The 14256-nt window shown below is 38.7% G+C and overlaps 1 protein-coding gene across 1 annotated transcript in view; it reads right to left on the reverse strand.

Moving 5' to 3' along the window:
- The window catches only part of elac2 (elaC ribonuclease Z 2), a 58999-nt gene that overhangs the window by 16638 nt on the left and 28105 nt on the right, over window positions 1-14256 (reverse strand). Inside the window, exons 13-21 of the mRNA XM_059948784.1 lie at window positions 13980-14118; window positions 12725-12810; window positions 9504-9625; window positions 8056-8152; window positions 7438-7576; window positions 6669-6707; window positions 3855-3964; window positions 2504-2603; window positions 1228-1348 (exon numbers count right to left, since the gene is read on the reverse strand). Of these exons, the coding sequence (XP_059804767.1) occupies window positions 1228-1348; window positions 2504-2603; window positions 3855-3964; window positions 6669-6707; window positions 7438-7576; window positions 8056-8152; window positions 9504-9625; window positions 12725-12810; window positions 13980-14118 (953 nt within the window). The remainder of the gene's footprint in view (window positions 1-1227; window positions 1349-2503; window positions 2604-3854; window positions 3965-6668; window positions 6708-7437; window positions 7577-8055; window positions 8153-9503; window positions 9626-12724; window positions 12811-13979; window positions 14119-14256) is intronic.

Here is a 14256-nt window from a genome sequence, read left to right on the forward strand (position 1 = left end):
TGATTGCAACATATAAGATTATTATGGGATTGGACAAGATGGAGGCAGGAAATATGTTCCAAATGCTGGGAGAGTCCAGTACCAGAGGGCATGGTTTAAGAATAAGGGGTAGGTCATTTAGGACAAGAGTTAAGGAAAAACTTCTTCTCCCAGAGAGTCGTGGGGGTGTGGAATGCACTGCCTCAGAAGGCAGTGGAGGCCAATTCTCTGGATGCTTTCAAGAAGGAGCTAGATAGGTATCTTATGGATAGGGGAATCAAGGGATATGGGGACAAGGCAGGAACTGGGTATAGTTAGTAGATGATCAGCCATGATTTCAGGATTGCGGTGCAGACTCGAAGGGCCAAATGGTCTACTTCTGCACCTATTGTCTATTGTATAGCCTTTTTGCTATTAAGCTGTCTCTGCTTTCACTTGTCAGCCACAATCACCTCATCCTCCCTTTACGTTTAGACTCCTTCGTCTCTGGGATCTATCTATCTTGTGCCTTCTGAATTATTCTCAGAAACTCCAGCCCTTGCTGCTCTGCCGTCATCACTGCCAGTGTCCACTAGTGTTTGCAGATGCCTTCATATCTTTTCTAGAAATCTCTTAATTTCAGTGGTGGGTATCATATTACTCGAATAGGGGCCATGTTATTGGTTGATTTAAAACAATGGTTTTTCCAAAGGAACATGCACTATCGGTAGTCTGGTATAAGACCAGACCTTATTTATTTGGTCTCTGCTCGCTCTTTTCCCTTCATTTCCTGTATTCTTGTGACATAAAATGATTGTAAGCAACAAGCTTTATGCTCCATCCACAATCTCTGAAGAACCAAGGATTGCAAATACATCAGGATCCAACATTACCCACACTTTAAAACTCCCCCACCACCTCCATCTTTTGCAGAAATTGCAAGTCTCTCACTGCTCTCTTCAGCCATCTCAGATCCCATAGAAGTGAAATAGAAGCACATTATCTTCAATCCTAAGGACTACTCAAGGAGGTATTTTTCCACTATCTCACTCAATAGTTTTTCCCACTTTGTGCATCTTTCTCAGTTTAGTTTCCTTTTCGTTCAATATTATTAATAAACTTGCATATTTTATACTTGGTCCTTTCAAATAATTCAGATTTATTATATACAAAGGCCCAAGAATAGATCTATGCAGGATACAAGGGGCTTAAAACAATGGAGAACTTCAAACAATGTGTTTATTTCACTGTATTCCCAAATTCACTTACCTGTCTGAATAAGGCTTGGACATGGCATGGTATCTCCCGAGTACACAATTTTCCAGCCTAACTTGTGCTGTAGAATGCAGGCAAAAGCATTTCTGCAGTGACGTACAACACAGGTCTGAAACTGTCAGCAACATGTGGAATGAAGAGCAACAAGATATTATTGTCCAAAGCAAAACTATGCAGATGCTGCAAAGCAAAACAAATAAAACGTTATAAATCACATTTATTGTTTCCAAGCGCAATCTTGATATTTTGCTGTTCAGCCCCAACTTTCACCAACTCAGGCATCCTCATATTCAGTCTAGTATTTTCTGTAGTTTAATACCAATTCCAGGAATGGTAATTTACTGCTTTAATGCAAAATATGCAGGGAAACTGACATAAATCTTCCGGATTTAAAAATTATACCTACACTCTTGATTGTAGAATAGTGGGTACATGTGGGTGAGCCTCTCTAGGGTTATGATGGGTGCAGGGGGTTAGAAAAATAAGAAAAGGAATGATTAAGAATGTAAGTGTATATGTAAAAATCCTCTGTGGTGGAATCTCAGAACATATAATGGTGCCAGTTTGGTCTCCTTCACATTTGTAACCGCCTTTCTCACTTTAACTGCAATTTCATGTCTGTTCCAAGTCCCATGGCTTGTTCACTTAATTACTTCTATTGCCCAGTTCTCTCCCACATCCTAATATTGGCATTATTTCACAAAGATCTATTTTTGATTTTGCAACTTTTTAAAAAAATTGAGTAATGATATTTTAACTCGAACGCAGCCACTGGAAAGCAATAGTCCCATCTCAGCAGGACCCAATGAAGATGAAGCAGAATCCAGACAACTCCAAAACACCAGGAATATTTAAAAAAAAAGACCTCAGGTTCAACTCCAGGAGCACTCAAGAGATGGCACAGAGGGAGATGGGAAAGGGAAACACCACGAGAAGGTCAAGGAAGCAGTGAACATGAAATCGCAGAACTTGAAGTAGAGAACGAACTTACATCATAATGAGGAAAATTATTGATCACTCAGTTCAGTAGGATTAAACTAGTCTCTACAATAACTGAGCTCTAGACCATTCTCGTTTGAAATATAGAATTTGGAAAAAAAAAATCTGCATGGTTTATGAAAGAAGTTGCCTTCTTCTGTTTCAACAGATCTTGCAGGAATGCAACAGGTGGACGGTCACACAAGATCTGCCCCCTTCTGTCTATATTAATTCTCTTTGAGAAATGGAAGGACCAAATCCACCCAACCAACACAATTAAAAGTACCTTTACCTTTTCCAATTCAAGGTTCTTTAACAAAGAACTTATCAAGTCTTGTGTGTTGAACTTGTTACCTTCAGCACTTTCCACAAGATGCCATGCAGGGATAAGTCTGAAAACAAAGGTTTATCTAAATGACAAGGACAGTCTGGTGACAGAACAAACCCAAACAGGACCCACTCTGTTCACACCCCATGACTTGCTCAGCCAATTTCTCCACTGTTGACTTCCAATTACCACCTTTCTCCATATCCATAGAAGTCTATCTCAACAAAAACTAAGCCACCTCAGCTTTAAAGATTTAAACTAAATCTCCAATCCATAGCCTTTTGAGTAATAAAGTCAAAATAAAGCTTCTGCAAATGAACTAAAAGTGCATTATAGGTTTTTAAATGGGCTTGGGAGAATTTTCCCTCAAATATCATCTGGTCTTAAAAATTCCCAGGCCATTAACCACTGAAGGAAAGATACTCAGACTGGCAGAAGAGAATGAACTTTCACCCACTGTATTAGAAAACCATGTGCAGAGTTAGTGGCCCTGAAATCATTGCAAATTCCCAATGTTCAAGTTCACCGCCTCACCAGCTAACACCCAACTTTTTATAAAAACATTAGAATGTTATATGATTTAAAACGTTCTAATGCCAGGAATACCTGTGATTGATGAGATGAGGATGTGATCTGTATACAACACTATTTGAGGACATGCATCAGGTAGAAAGTGATGTGCTTACTACACCCTATCTCAATCATCCATTTCTCAGATGAAGATAATACCAATGATTGATAAAGTACCACATTTACTTTCTGGAAAACTGTAAGAGTCCTTATGGGCATTAATTAAATCTTGACAGAGAACTTCTCAAGGGACGATCAATTATCTCATAATGAAAATCACAAGTCTCGTTAAAGGTAGCACAGGTAATCAAAAGTTACACTCAATACAAGTTAAATGTTGAAAACATGATGCACCAAAATTTTTGACCCACATAAGCAATAAACCTGGACGACTGCTACATATATAAAGATTTTTATTTAGATGGCATCTTTCACAACTCCAGGACCTTAAAGTCTACTTCAACCAGGGAAGACCATTCCCAAGTGTGGTCACTTCCATAATAAGATTATGTGAGCAAAGGCGATGACTACAGTTCAGAATATTTCATCAGGAATGAGGGCCTAAGCAAAGATTAAGAATTACACTTAATTGTTCTACATTGCTTTGCTTCTCCTTCCCTTTGCAGAAGGAAAGCATCAAGCTATTTTTCTGTCCCTTATTCCTCACCCTCGCATAACCACTGACCTATCCCAACTTCTAAAGAAAAGCTCAGTAAATATGTTTATTCTCCAAAAACAAACTCACTTGATATGGTGTAGGATCTCCTGGCAATGATCATGGTACTGTTTCAACCAGTTCATGATCTGTGACGGGCCCACAAGTATAACTGGGCTAAACACCTCACCCAGAGCAGCCTGAAAACAGAAGAGATGGCAACGAGGATCAAAATGAAATAATTGTAAGCTGACAATATCTCAGGGTGGCAGCAATGCAAAGAAACAAAGGCTTAGGAAGCAGGGTGGGTAGTGGTCATCAGCTACTGTTGGATAAGGGAGAGCATGCAGAGACTATTCCCAGAACCCAGAAATGGGATCATTAAAAGAGTGACAGAAACTTGGGAGTACATGAATACTTTCAAAGTTTGCTGATGTAGAACCTGGCTACCTGATGGAAGCCCAAGGGGTCCCACCTACATGTGCTATATTTGTATACATACTCATGAAGCATTTGGGTTCAGAATGAGTGCTTACACTTGCTTAAGGAATTTGGCCTGACGTTTTGTGTCTTCCATTCCTCAATCAACACTTGATATTTCATACTTAAACAACTTCTTGGGTAAGATTGTTAAATTTATTAAACAGTCAAACTAATTAGGAAAAATAATACTTGTGCTGCCGAAGGGCTTCAGACCAAAACGTCAACAGTAGTACTTTTTTTCCATTGATGCTCCCTGGCCTGCTGAGTTCCTCCAGCATTGTGTATGTTACTTATGCTGCAGTCAGTTTTGAACTTTGAATCCACACAAACCTCACTACTGATAGCACCAAACTGCAGAAAAAAACAAGGAAGTCAATTAACGAGAGACAGACCAGAAACTGGGGCTGTTCTCACTGCAACGAAGATTTGACAGAAACATTTCAAATAAAGAGTGACCAGAAAATAGAGCAACAAAGGCTATAGGATTCTTAATCATTGCTTGAAGGTACTAAAGGATTCAGGCATTTTTATTCTGGGAGATTCGTATGAAAGTGTGGCCACTAGATCCTGAATCCAGGATTACAGGAAAATGGTATTGGAAGACTGGGTTAGCTAGAGATTGCACAGTACAACTTCTGACAGACCTTCTTTAGTGTGCAGCTGTACTTCTATAAATTCAGTTCCTTAAATTATTGGTCCTATGAAAGCAGCTGCAAAGATTTGCTCAGGACAAATCAGACGGCAAAGAACACTGGTGATAACTCACATGACACCATTGTGAAGGTTAGGGTTACACAGCCATTCAAGATTAATACTGAGCAAGACTCAAAGAACAGGCCCTATATATTGATTGAGCATACACATCAAGATTGGCCTCAGAAGACAAAAGAATGTACAGATGAATGTGAACCATCAGAATCATGAATATACTGGCACCAATTTCCTAATGGATTATTCCCAGCATCAGAACTTCCCAAATGATTCAAGTACACAGTTAGGAATGTGTCAAATAGACAACTAGTAAAATGATAAACTGTTGTATTAACAAAAATACGTAGACTTGAGAAATTAAAAATACAAAGTATCATACCACTTTTGTGAAAAGAACAGGTGAATCAATGTTTGGAAGTATTGGAATGCTTTACATTAGACATCAGAGAATTTAATTGTAACAACACAGTTCGTCATCCCTCTGATTAACTGCAGTGCACCAAAGCTTGTAATGAACACAGCAGCACTTTGAATCGATATTGTACACTGAGAGCAAGTTACCTGCTTACCTAATGTCTTAAGGACATACGCATGACCAGTAATGATAGGGGCTCAAGTCTATTCCAGCTACTTTAAGCACCACCTCCGTTTCAAGAACAAGTCACCAAGCAACCACGAAAGGTCTATGGACTCCAACTCACTAACCTCTCCCCTCACTCACCACCCACTCTGCTACCCACATGAACTCCACTCTGTAAACCTCCGTCCTGACAATCCCATCCAGTGATTTTTTTCCCTCAACTATGGAACCCTTCCATCACTGTCAACAGGGTCGTCACTCATTTCCAGTCCACTTCTCACACATCTGCTCACCACATTCCTCTCATTTTGCACTCATCCACCTCAACTTCCTTCACTTGAACTTTGAACTTCCTTCCAGTATTGGGCTCTACTTCCTTCAAAACTCTTGAGGGTCTGTGTCATCCAGGATGTTCTGATTCACTCCCCATCTAACACAAATTCTCCTTCCCACATAGGAATTGTCGTCTTACTTCTTCTCTCTCCGCCCCAAAGGAGATCAAGTTTCTTTTCATTAAGGAGATACTTAAGTCAATTTCATATACAGCACTCAGTGTAATTTCTCATACAACACTGGCAATACATCCAGTCTGAGAACATGGCTCCATGACTCCAATCTCCCAGTTTGATTTTCATCTTGTGCCTCCAGCACTTATCAAAATTTCAGTACAAGACCCAGCTCAGCTCAAGACCAGAAACATTATGGCCTTCTGGATTCAACATCAATTCCAATATTTCAGATAAGCAATATCATTAAATTTTTATTTTAGATTTTCCATCTGAGAGTTTTGGGTGATTATCCAGCATTCATCACTCATCTCCAGAATGACCTGTTTCTTCACTAACCCTTAAGGACTTTAATTCACTCGCATCGTCACCCTTTGACTTTCTCTCTCCCTCTCTTTAACACCTATTACAGCCTTTTCTATGGTTCTCTCTTCCCCACTTCTGCGACACTCTGAATCTTAAAACCAATCTTGATGATCTCCATTGAGAGATCATCAACCCAAAACATTTTCTCTCCCCATAGGTGCTGCCAAACCAGTTCCAACATTCATTCTTACTCAATCTTCAGTTGTGCGTTTGTAAAGATATTAAAAATGCAATATTAAAATTATTACTTCAACTTACCAGAGCCCTTTCCCGTTCCAACAATATATTTATTAAGCCCTGCAACACATTAAGATGTTACTATGGAAACAATATATTGAAACAACAATGGAATTACACAAATTCAACTTCAAAATGCACTTCAACTCAATTTATGCTCATATATAGAATGTCCACAACCACATACAATCTATGCAGGGATTTAATATAAATAACAGACAAAAGGAATTTATTGGTAATTACACCCTTTGTGATTGCCATTGCATTGACAAATATTCCAGTGAAGCACTTACTTGCATCTCATCAGTAGTGGCCTCCTTTTCAAAATAAATCAATCATAGGAATATCATATGTTCCAGTAATGGTCCTAATCCGAGCTACTACATCCCAAACTCAACAACATATTCACTTTATTGCCAAGCTCACTTATAACTATTTAGGTGGGCATCTTGTACATTAAAAGCTCAAAGAACAGAATGGAGAAATAGTCATACAACATGCAAACGGGTTCTCATGCTAGCCATGGAGTACTGACCCACATTAATCCCATTTTCCAGCACACCACCCATAGACTTCAAGTGTTCACTTAAATACTTCAGTCAGGGATTCCCAAACTGGGCTCCATTGACCCCTTGCTTAATGGTATTTGTCCATGGCATTAAGAAAAGTTAAGAACCCCTGTTTTAAGTGTCGATACTTCATAAGGTGTGTGTGGAGGTGGGGGGAGGCGCAGGGGTGGAATAATTCTACAGAACTTGAACATTAAATACGTGGAATTAAAGGTACTCACTGTGTGATGATCAGCATGCATGTGGGACACAAAGATGATTGAGAGATTACAGAGGATCCTGTCCACATCATTACCGTAATGGCGACAGAGTTGTCCAAAGGTACCTTCACCACAGTCCAACAATATAGATCGTGTAGAGCTAATAACAGTGTAAAACAAAAGTCACTAAGAGTGGTAGATTCCTGTAACATTACCACAATTGCTTTCCTCTTCTTATATTCTTCCAGAGAAATGGTTTAACTTTGTACAGTTTTCTTCAGATCACCAGTAAAAATAAAAAAAACATTTCAATGAAAAACTGCACTGGATTTTAATTTCAAGCAAAGTCCATAGTGTGGACAAACAACATATTATTTTGAAAATTCAGAAGTGTGTATGTACTAAATAGCACCTTTAAGAAAACAAAACATCCTCAACCAACTCACACACCAAATAAAATTTAGCACCAAGCTGCATTAGATCACCAGAAAAATCATTAAAAGCTGGCTTAAAAGTTGAGAAATTAAAACATGAAATGCAAAGCATAAATGCGAATCTTGTCAATTCACACAGAAAGCTTCCTTCTATACTGACATTACTTTTGAATAAAGGCTCCACAATTAATAAAAAGAGACTCACTCTACATTTAGAATGATGGAGCTAACGTTTCGAATCTTCATCGGGATCGCAGAACCAGTTCCAAGAAAGACTACTTCTGGGTATTTCTCCATATGCCCTGGTGATACAAGTCAAAGATAACTCAATCCTGTTTCTATGGCCAGTGAATCTGAAGTTACAAAACACATGTTTTCTTTTCAATATAAATATTTAAAATATTTCCTTATATTCTTACAAGGCTGTCATTCAGTCATCAGGTCTGTGTCAGCTCACCAAATAATCCTATTCCTGTTAACTTTCCCTGTAAAGTCATCTCCCCAAAGAGACACAGATGTGCAGCATCTTCAGTCCACTGAGTCTGCACAGATCACTAACTCTACCACCCACTATACAGCAGAGGCAATTTTCTGTGGCTAATTAACATACCAACACACACATCTTTGAGGCATGGAAGGAAGCAGGAACAATTGGAAGACACTAGTATAGTCCCAGGATGAATGCTGAACTCCACAAAGGCACGAGGTCAGGACTAAACTCTACAGCTGTGCCACTATGCTCTTCTGATCTTATGAACAGGAAATGCAGAAATACTTAGGGTGAGGAGAGGGCAGGATCAGGAAACATTTTTGAAGAATTAACGAACCATCAAGAACCATTCTATCTTTGCCTCAATGCACCCAATGACTTGGTCTCCATAGCTGCTCATGGCAACAAATTTCACAGATTTACCACCCTCTGGCTAAACTAATTATTTATTGCAATTTATTTATATTTACATTTGTGCAATTTGTTGTCTTCTATGCTCTTGCTCTTTTATCGATCCTGTTTATGGTTACTATTCTATAGATTTGTTGAGTATGCCTGCAGAAAAAAAATCTCAGGGTTGTAGCGGTGACATGTATGCACTCTGATCATAAATTTTACTTTTACTTTTTTTAAAAATTAGCTCATGCCCTGAAGTTGTGTGGTAGTGTTACAACTTGAGTAGCAGTGTTACAGCAGCCCAGCAGTTTGGTTAGCAGAAACTTTAGAAAGTAGTACAACCTCTGCAGTTATTCTAAATTTTTAAAACAACATCCTCCATCTTGTCTCAACAGCCAAGTTTCCTGCAAGGGGTAGGGAGAAACTACCAGCAGAATGGGAAAACCAATCCTGAGAAGAGTTCACAATACACCAGGAAAACCTAATTTTATTCTTGAGAAAGTAGCACTTGCTAATATTGTTTCAGAACTGCAGTTGATTTCCGAGATCAAAAGCAAATGAACTAGCCTAAAAACAAGATCATTTAATCTGATCTGAAGATGGAGAAACATTAAGGCAGCTAGCTAAGCATTTAATTTGTCCAACACAGTTCAGGTACAGCCCAAATTAGGAACAACACACCAGCTTTAAAAAAAACAAGGACAAACATTTTAAACCAGACACTTTATTTACCAATTAAAAGTAGCCCAATGTTTGCAATGGTTTACCTGATGGGAGAGCAGGGTTTGCAGCCAACACTTGTTTACATTCTTCAACTTCCTCTCTGAAGCCTGGGATTTCCATCGCTTCTTTAATAAATTCTTCTGTATCAGCATCAACTACAGCATCCCTGCTTGAGCAAAGTAGATAAAGTGTTACTTAAAACTAAGTAGTCAAGAGCACAGAAAATGGTCATTTAGATCACCCAGTCTGTACTCCCCCCCCCCCCCCACCAATTCTCCCCATAGTCCAACGTGGAAGAAAACAAAAAATCTCAATCACCATTTGGATCATGGACAGTACTAAGCTGGCAACTCTTTTCATCTTCTGCAGCAATGTCAAGGAGACAGAGGTACGACACAGAAATAGACCCTTCAATCCACAGACTCAATAATCCTACTCTCTGACAACAGGCTACAATCCACAAACCTGTTCCCAAAATAGTGTTTAAATTCGTAACCAAGTGCAGGATAGCTGTGTCACACAGCTGCTTAAAAAGGTGAACACAACCCAACCTGTGTTATCTAGGGATGGATGAGTTGGCATTGAAGAGAGTCCAGAGGTTCGTGAGACTTATTCAGGGAATGAAAGGGTTAACTTTGAGGCGCGTGTGATGGTTCAGAGCCTGTACTTGCTGGAGCTTAGAAGAATGAGGATGTTGCCTATAGTGAGGCAGTCCAGGACCGGAAGGCACAGTCTCAGAATAAAAGGATGCCCATTTAGAACAGATTTCTTTAGCCAGCGGGTGGTGAACCTGTGCAATTCATTGCCACAGCTCGCTGTGGTGGCCAAGTTATTGGGTAAAGCAGAGGGTGGTAGGTTCTCGATTAGTAAGGGTTACAGGAGGAGGTAGGCGAATGGGATTGAGAACGACAATAAATCAGCAATAATGGAATGACAAGAGCACACTCAATGGGTCGAGACACACATACAGATAACTTGGGATCTCAACATGAGAATGCTTAGTACCCATCCTCATTGGCTAACTCTCCAGGACAGAAATGATCTCCTGCTGGCACACAGCATTCCCATTATAAAGCCTGGTCAGAAACAAAGACAGGCCAACATTTTATATTCCTTATTATTGAAACAAGATCACATTACATATTTGTCTCAATACCAGAATAGAAGTGGGTTCTTTGCCGCTCCCTTATTTCCAATTAACTGCTCTCTTCATCCCTCACTAGGCCCAGGCCAAGATTTGCAATAATCCTAATCCTCTTCGATGCTGTGAAACCAGCATGGAAAACAATGAATAATCACACAACGAATCTCTGACAGCTGAGTAGGAAAAATATATGGTGCCTAAGATGCCATCTTGCAAAATGGCCATTCCCACCTGTACATCTCAGCCAATAATGTAGATTCCTTGTAAAACACAGAATCTGCAGTAAGAATTTTGGCAAGTCGAGGAATAAGGATTAACATTTATACAAGGTGTTAGCAGCCTGGGATGCTAATACCTGCACCCCTCCATGGACTCAAATCTACAATGCTCACTGTCTTGGGAAAGCAGCCAGCATAGTCATAGGCCCCTCCCACCCTCTCATTCACTCTTCTCCCCCCCTTCTATCGGGTAGGCAAAACAAAAAGCTGAAAACACACACCAACAGGTTCAATGACAGCTTCTGTACTGCTGTTATAATACAACAGAACAAATCTCTTTCAAAATAAAGTTGAACTCTTTACCTCACAATCTACCTCATCACGGCCCTTACATTGACCTGTACTGCACATTTTCCGTAACTGAATTATATTCTGAATTTTGCGATTGTTTTTCCTTTTAAAGAACCTCAATATACTTATGTTTTAAAATTATCTTTATAGATGACAACCAAAATAAAGTTTTTTCACTATATCTTACCACACGAGAATAATACATCACTTTACCAATGAGAGCTTTAATATTTAATCTGTACCTGGACACAAATATAAACATTCCTTTTTACATTTCATCTTACAGTTTTATGGGGAAAAAATCTAGCTATAATTTCTGGAAGAAAGCTTAACTTCTGGAGAGGAACTATAAAAGACTACAAGAAAAGAGATACAGTATTAAAACTTCAGGTTCATGTTGTTTCTTTAGAACTGACGAAGCAAAATGAAACATTAACTCAAGTTTCTCTTTCACCGCATACTGCTGACCTGCTGAGTATTTCCAATGCTTTCTGTTCACAACTCAGATTTCCAGTACCTGCAATATTTTATTTTAGGGAAATAATGACTGCAGTTCTCAAGAATGAAGATGGAATCACATAAATACTAATGCCTCCAGAGTTAAAAGGAAAACTGATCAGAGATTGACTAACAATGGTAAAGCAAACCAAAAGATTTCAGTCGAAGCAATATTAGTGATCCTTAACAATGAACTCAACTCAGTATACTGCTTTGTTAAACTTACCCAGTTATACCATAAGATACAGGAGCAGAATTAGGCCATTTACCCATTGAGCTGACTCCACCATTTGATCATGGCTAATTTATTTTCTTTCTCAACCCCAAATGGATCCACATTTGGCCAAACTACACCCAAATTAACTTCAACCACTCAAGATAGAATCCATTGTGCATAATTCACTTCAACCCGGATTCAATGCCATCTAATACTTAGGCACAACCTGCCACATTCTTCAGATCCCATGCAATCTATCAGTTATTTGAAAGCACGGGCTGGTAGTTACATTCATCCTTTGCTAACTTAATTCTCAAGTTATTGATTGGATTTACTTGTACAGAAGTCATTGCATTAAGTTTTCTCCTGTTTTGCATTTCTTAAAGGAACATACAGGAAGTTAGAAGAAACCAGTGCAGTGATTTAAAGTTTAGGTCGTTCTAACAAAGAACAAGCACAACATGATGAGCCACATTGTTTACTATTGTTACAAAATGCATTAGATAGAAGGAATAGCATAAAACATGTTCCACTATTGCTCTAACTACTTTGTTACAACCTTCCATTCCTTTCTTCCTCATGCAGTTGTCTAGCCTCTGCTATATTCTATCGGTGCTCCTCCCCTCACTACACATGGCCCTCAGTCCAAAATTTTAGCCGCTCTTTAATTAAATTGCTCCTTTGGTATTCTGCTTAAGATATATTGGTGTCTGATTTAGATACACGGACAATTGTTAATCAGAAGTCACTGGTTTTCAACAGATTGTACATTACGTTCATACATCATCAATTCTGGTGAACAACCAGAGTAAATATACCTCACTTACATGAACTGACCTTTGCCATTCAAATTTGGGTTTTAGTTGATACTTCAGCAGGCAGTGACCTCGAACAGCAGGCACAGAGAGAGTGGAAGACTCAACCTGAAATGACAAGGAAGTTAACTCTACTCATTCATTATTGTTTCATTTGGTTGCGAATTAGAATGGCATGAAAAGGTCAGTGACAGCATTCAGATTTAAATTCATTTATTTATCACATGTAATTGAAACATTCAGTGAAATGCACCATTTGCGTTAACAACCAACACAGCCTAAGGATATGCTATGGATAGCCGTGAGTGTCACCACACATTCTGGCTCCAACGTAGATTGTCCAAAATATTTTTGGATATTTTTAGTGTGAGCAGTTAGTAAAAATTGTGAGAGAGTCATCCTCAGCTTCACAAGCTGGAAGAATGATAGAGCACTTTCCTCACTTAACTTCTCTTCTCAAATTTGGTTCTTTGAACTTTACAGAATTAATATCAAAAGCAGAGCAACATGGGCTAATGCTGTTAAAAATAACATTCAGTGTCTGGTCCAGTGACCAACGCAAATCAAGAGTGGATTTTTTTTTAAATGTAAACAGGCAGCACTCACAAAAACAGAGACACTTTATGTCTGCTCTGCTGCAATTTTTCTGTTTGCCATTCTGGATATCATGCAAGGATTTGTTATAATACTTCTTCTCATTAATGGAAAAATTGCCTATAATAAAGATTTTTTAAAAAGGCATATGCCAAAAAGACATGCCTCTAAAACTCTGGAAACTTGGTGTACTCACAACAGTTGTTTAGTAGATTGTGCGAATGACATTTCATTCCTATTAAATGAGTCATTGAGATGGTCTATTGAAGTAAATAATCTGTTCCAGTTTGGTGAACGTCAATATCATACTTTTTCATTTCAACCATATCTGCCATTATGTTGCTCAAGCAAACCACAGCAATATTTAAGTCAAGATATTATTTCCTAATTTAGTTACAATTCCCCATACTGATTTTAAATCCCCTCTCTCTACTTTAAGTTTGACATTATTTGCTTCTAGGCTCGCATTACTGATATAAACTCGTGTTCAAAATTGGAATCCAGTTTATCACTGACAAAGGTTGTGAAATTTGTATGTCAGTGATAGCAAACCTGATTCTTTTCATCTTTCACAACTGTAAGATCTCCCTACAGAAATTACACGAATATTTCAGCCACTTTGTAAAGCAGAGCAGCACCACTGCAAGGAGCTATGTCAATCAAGTGATAAAACAGACCCCTACCTTGGTCTGAAAGGTTTTCAGTAGGGGGAAGATCTCTGAATGAATAAGGTTTAGCTGCGTCTGGATCTTATGGCTGCGCAAATTGTGGATTGTTTGATTATTTTCATTGAGGATTAGATGCTCTGTGGTGGGCCCAAACCTGTGGTTAGATTAAAGTACAAGAGGTTGAAATGACCATGGGAAACAAACATACATAATCATAAAAGCTGAATGGCTATGATATAATGCAAGTATTATTCGTGCTGGAACCAAATTCATAATATACAGGACCACTGAC

The sequence above is a fragment of the Hypanus sabinus genome, chromosome 23 (genome assembly GCF_030144855.1).
Source record: "Hypanus sabinus isolate sHypSab1 chromosome 23, sHypSab1.hap1, whole genome shotgun sequence".
NCBI lineage: Eukaryota > Metazoa > Chordata > Chondrichthyes > Myliobatiformes > Dasyatidae > Hypanus > Hypanus sabinus.